General features: G+C 39.2%; 1 protein-coding gene across 6 annotated transcripts in view; it reads left to right on the top strand.

Annotated features, from left to right (window-relative positions):
* SELL (selectin L) overlaps window positions 1–6,000 on the top strand; it is a 53,582-nt gene continuing 47,582 nt past the window's right edge. For all 6 annotated transcript variants that reach the window (XR_011247680.1, XR_011247682.1, XR_011247681.1 and 3 more), the window contains exons 1-4: window positions 1–370; window positions 1,368–1,449; window positions 2,720–3,106; window positions 4,523–4,630. Coding sequence is in view for 3 of the 6 variants with exons in the window: in XM_069545606.1 (XP_069401707.1) it covers window positions 368–370; window positions 1,368–1,449; window positions 2,720–3,106; window positions 4,523–4,630 (580 nt within the window). In the remaining 3 variants the exon portion in view is untranslated. The remainder of the gene's footprint in view (window positions 371–1,367; window positions 1,450–2,719; window positions 3,107–4,522; window positions 4,631–6,000) is intronic.

The following is a 6,000-nucleotide window of genomic DNA, read 5'->3' as shown; positions in this document are numbered from 1 at the left end:
AGAAGAAAGGGGAGGAGAAGGTGGGGAGGAGGTAGGAAGGAAGGGAGAAAGGAAGAGGGAGGGAGCAAAGGAGGGAAGAAGGGAAAATCCAGCACTAATGTCTTGGATCAGCAGTTCTTGTTTTCTTAGGGTTGGTGTTAGAGCGCAGACTAGGAAAGGGGTGGAGAAAGAGGTGCAGAGAGGTGGAGGAAGGGGAGGAAGAAGGGGAAGGGGAGGGTGTGAGCCTTGGTTAGAGATATGAAAGAAAGTAAGCCTTTCTGGGGACAGTGAGTGCAGTCTTCCTGCACACCCAGCCTTGGGCAAGGACCCAGAGACCTGTGGTGCTGAGCTGAGAGGCTGAAGGGCTGCAAAAGGACGGAGCAAAGCGATGGTAAGCTTTTCAGCCTAAAATATGTCCAGATGCTCAGATAGAACCTCGTCTTGGAATGCAGAGGCAGGTGGCAGAAGACAAGAAGCAGCACATTTATTTTTTGGTTTAAAAAAGCCAAAACTAAAATTGCTGAGTCTAAATTAAAAAGTGTTCCTAGAATCTCTCTTCCCACGTGTGCTGATTTCTTCTCCTTGACTTGTCTCTACTGAGGGTTCCTGAAGAAGTACTACAATCTTGCGGAAATTAGCACTCTTGTGACTGAACACTGACGCTATCTTGAGAATTGATACATTTCAGAAAATATGATGTAAAGATGTGAAGAAAACTTATGGTCTTGTCATTTGAGTTGCTCAAAATGTATTTCTGTTTAGTTGAGAAAAAATGAACTCCTTTCTTTTAGTAGTGTCTGTTTGGTTACCTACTTCTTTTAGGAATTTGGAGTACTGACCCATCATAGTTAAGTGTGAGTTTTTAATATTAAATCTAGACACTAATAGTTCATTAAGGACTAAGTAAGTAAGTGTTAGCTGCTCAATCGTGTGCAACTCTTTGCAACCCCATGGACTCAGCCTGCCAGGCTCCTCTGTCCATGGGATTCTCCAGGCAAGAATACTGGAGAGGGTTGCCATTTTCTTCTCCAATTAAGGACCAAAGAACACTTAAAAAATATATGTACTATCACATAGCTTTATCTGACAGCTCAGCAGATAAGTAGATGCAAAAAGTTACTGAAATGTAGGAAAAAATATCAGAACAGCAGCAATAGCAACTTGAGGCTAAAATAGGAGAAAAAAAAAAAACAACTATACACCAGTTTTGAAGCAAATTTAACTCTACTTTTTCACCCATGTCTGAGAAATCTCTTACCTCAGACAAGGTTAGTAGGCATATGCGTTATACTTTGAACTTTGAGAAAGTTGTAAGTACCTCTTCAAGGTACCTGTAAAATGGTGATTTAGAGTATAAATCTGAGTAAACTTTTGTATTCTATTTGCAGCTATGTCCATGGAAATGTCAAAATGTTCAGAGGGGCTTGTGGAATGTCTTTAAACTGTGGGTCTGGATTATGCTCTGTTGCGGTATGTTATGATTTTTTTTTATATTGCTAAGCTTTTTAAAAAACATATGTTTAGTTTTTGGTAAATATCTACTGAGTGTACATAGGTAAAAGTGGCAGGTAAAAGTATTAGGTAGGTAGCTGCTAATTCTACCCTTTCTACAAACATCCCTTTTCTTCCTTTCACCTTTAATATTTCCTTCCCCAGAGAACTCCTAGCCTTGACCCAACTTTTGCTGCAGGGTTTATTCTATGACATGATTTATTCCTTAATCATAACTGTTTCCCAGTTCTCTGTACATTTTATATTTGTTTAATCTGATCAAGATTAATTATGTATTCTTTGCATCTGTTATTCCTTGCTCAGAGTCCTTAGGAAACTATAAAAATTGAATCTGTGTTTTCTTTGGTATTTCTCCATAGTATTTGCCCTACACAGTGAAAACTCAGCAAATGGTGATGGCTGTGAAAAGTTTCACCTTGTGCTATAATAGTGCTTTACTTAGATCATACCATGCTTAGAATGGCATGTATTATTATAGTGTCATTGTGTAATTATGTGTTTGTTTTGATTTCTTCAAAGCCCTCATATTTGAAGCACCCATGTGATTATTAAACACCATCAGCTGAGTATCTTTGTGTGTGTAACAAAATCTAAAATCAGTTTCATAATCCTACCTCATCTGGTTTTGTAAATTGTTCTTTTTCTATTTGTATATAAGTCTTGGACTGTCTGTTTTCCCAGAAGCAGCTCTTTCATGATATAACATTATCTTTTTGATATAAAAGAGATTACTTCAAAGTGTGCCATTATTTCTGTTCTTATTTTACTTCTCCTTTAGAAACATAAATATTGGTCTTTAGGAAATTATCCCAGAATAAAAGAGTGGGCAGTAAATTTTAGAGTTATATGATATTGTAATTAAATTAACTTTAAATGATTGAGAGCCACTAAGAAATATGAATTTCTAGAATATGTTGGTTAAATTTTACTGGAAATAATTTTTGAGAAAAAACTAGTTTATGAAAATAAATCTAGAAAGCCACCAAATTCATCTAAAATAGAGCTATGAGCAAAAGTATTCCATATTATGGTGAAAAGTGATTGGAACTAGAAGTTCTAGGTTCTACTTCAGATCTGCAGATGACTAATTCCACAGCCTCAAGCAGGTAACTTACCTTCTTGAGGTGTCAGCTTCCTCGTCTCTAAATGTCAGGATCAGCTTGGATTAGTTCTAGGTTCTTTTCAGCTATAACCATGCGGCTACACAATTCACGCTGATGTCTTTCAGACTTCTTTGCGCATCGTGGCACCGATTGCTGGACTTACCATTATTCTAAAAGACCCATGCCCTGGGAAGAGGCTAGAGCGTTCTGCAGGAGAAATTACACAGATTTAGTTGCCATACAAAACAAGGGAGAGATCGAATACCTGAATAAGACACTTCCCTTCAGTCGTACTTACTACTGGATTGGAATCCGGAAAGTAGAAGGGGTGTGGACTTGGGTGGGAACCAACAAATCTCTCACTGAAGAAGCAAAGAACTGGGGTGAAGGGGAGCCCAACAACAGGAAGAGTAAGGAGGACTGTGTGGAAATCTATATCAAGAGGATCAAAGACTCGGGGAAATGGAACGATGATGCCTGCCACAAAGCAAAGAGAGCGCTCTGCTACACAGGTAGGGACTGACCAGACTGCTGCCCTGCTCAGGGAGAGCAGAGTGCAGAGGACGAACGTGCTAACCCCATGGGGACCTGGGGCCACAGAGCAGCTGCTAGGGCATTCTGAAACAGGGCCAGTCCTCTAACTAAGCTTGAATCATGTCACTTCTGAGCATTTTTGGTGGGTGAGACTAGGCCCTATGCCCCAAATCTATCTGCCTGAATCAATTTACATTAAGATGATAAATCCATGTGGAAAGCAAGGAGGAAGAGCTAGACAGTGAGTGTCCCTGATAATAAGGCAGGGAAGCGGAAGCAGAGGGCCAAGAGCTGATGCTCACATCACTGTTTCCTCCTCATGAAGTAGGCTACTTGATGCTACGTGTTTCCTTTTTGGCCTAATCTTACAGTGCTCAGTCATGTCCCGCTCTTTGTGACCGCATGGACTGTATAGCCCATTAGGTTCCTCTGTCCATGGGCTAATCCAGGCAAGAGTATTGGAGTGGTTACCATTTCCTCCTCCAGGGGATCTTCCTGACCCAAGGATCGAACCCTCATCTCTGGCATCTCTTGCATTGGCAGGCAGATTCTTTACCACTGAGTCATCTGGGGAGCACTAATCTTATAGAATTCTATGTAATGAAACTTTGCAGTGTTTCATTATCTGTGGTATGTGAAAATTTCTGTAGAAACCATGGTGACAGTTCAAAAGTCATCAGTATTTTTCCAAGTTATTTTTAACAGTGAAACATTCATTCAGTCTCTTGCTCACTTGGACTCTCTACCCATTTAGCAGGGCTTCTTCCCAGGAGGTTCAGTGGTAAAGAATCTGCCTGCCAATGCAGAATACACAGGACTGGGGTTCAATCCTTGGGTCGAGAAGATCCCCTGGAGTAGGTAATGGCAACCCACTCCAGTATTCTTGCCTGGAAAATTCCATGGACAGAAGAGCCTCATGGGCTACAGTCTGTAGGGTCACAGAGTTGAACACGACTGAGCATGCACGTGCATACTAATTCAGTAAGTTCAGACTCTCTAATTTTTGTTCAGTACTTTCTATAATGAGAGGGATTGCCAAGCATACTACAGAAGTGATTGGGGTCAGGTTATCATTTAACCCACTTACTGCATCAAAAACAAAACAAAAAGAAATTTTAAGAGTTTCAATGTATATCACTGTTTCCCCTAAATGTTATAGAGTATTAGCTTCCGTAAATTCATTCTAAAAACAAATCTCTATGGCTGTATGACAACTATATTGTATAAATAAAAATTTTAGGATATGGTTTTTATGCAAAAATGGTATGAATGTACAAATATACTTTTCCCTGTTTGTTAAAATAGTCACAGCCAAAAAGTTGTTTATGTCTAAAGAAATGACTAGGAGTACTAAAAAAGTATCCATCTAAAAATAACTTCTGACCCCTTTAAAGCTTCTTGTAAACCCTGGTCATGCAGCGGCCATGGACAATGTGTGGAAGTCATCAATAATTACACCTGCACCTGTGATTTGGGGTACTACGGGCCCGAGTGTCAGTTTGGTAAGCTGCTTTTGTTTCTTTGTTTCTTCCTATGCAAAGTATTATAGTTTATGGAAGTTGGTTGGGGGAAAATGATACTAGCCATTCTGAGAAATGAGAAGTTTTGATCAGTAGGCCATGCTTGCACAATATTGTTACTTTTCCGTAAAGATTTCATAAGTCAGCATGAAGTTTCAATTCACTTCTCAGCAAGTCCTTTTGAGTGCCACAAGAGCATTGGCATTGGAATAAAAGCTGTAAGGATTACAATAATGAATCAGGCCTGATAGATTCTGGCTGTTAAGGAATGCATAAGCTAGTGAGCTTGTTGGATTCATTAGAACTCTGAATCTGAAAGAAACAATACCATTTATCATTAGGAGGCTGAATCACCCACCTTGCTTTTTACATTATCTTCAAGATCATGACAAAAGCAAGACCAAAAAGAAAAATTCACATGATGATATATAGTGTCTGTCAGGAAATAGAATAATAAATTCAACACATTGGCTGGCATTTTAGGGGATGAGGATAAATCTATTACAGATTCTTACCTTAAAGGATTTACAGTTAACTAGTGGAAATTATGGGTTTCCATGATGGCTCAGCAGTAGAGAATCTGCCTGCCAATGCAGGAAATTAGACAGGGGTTTGAGACCCTGGAAGAGGAAATGGCAACTCACTCCTGTATTCTTCTCTGGGAAATCCCATGGACAGGGGAGACTGGCAGGCTAGAGTCCATGGGGTCATAGAGAGTCAAATATGACATGGCAACTGAGCATGCACACAGTGGAAATTACACATGCTTATAATTTAATCTGATGGAAAGCCAGATATGCTGGAGGAAGCCTGTAAAGACTAAAAATTGCCAAATAAAAATCTCTAGCCTTTATTTGATAGTGAGAAACCACTTAGTATCTGAACACCAGAATTTAGGGCAATTATCTTAGAAGCAGTGCATAAGATGGACCAGAGAACAAAAAAGAAAAGATGGGATGATGGAGAGCATCATTAGGAGTCCATTGAAATCATTCTGAGTCGTGGTGGTAGAAACAGAAAGGAAAGAATACATAGACTGAAAGACATGGAGTCTTTGACCTAGTCAACTCACTACTGAAAGAAACTTCAAGTCCTTTGATTGATATTGGTGAAGTTTCAAAACTATATTTGAAGTATCTGGTGAATAAAATAGAAAAATATAATAAGAAAAGAGCAGTGTATGCAATGAATAAGGAATTAAAGCCAAACAAATTTAAATGATCAACCAACTGGAATAGATCTGACTCATTTCACTCAATTCCTAAGCCCTGACTTCTATCCAATACTTTACACTCACTCCATTTCTAAATTTTTAAAAATTATTATATCATCAGCATGCCCATTTCACTCCT

Source organism: Ovis canadensis, chromosome 12, assembly GCF_042477335.2.
Source record: "Ovis canadensis isolate MfBH-ARS-UI-01 breed Bighorn chromosome 12, ARS-UI_OviCan_v2, whole genome shotgun sequence".
Taxonomy (NCBI): Eukaryota; Metazoa; Chordata; class Mammalia; order Artiodactyla; family Bovidae; genus Ovis; species Ovis canadensis.
The sequence above is the reverse complement of the archived record's forward strand: the minus strand, read 5'-3'. Positions and strand labels throughout refer to the sequence as shown.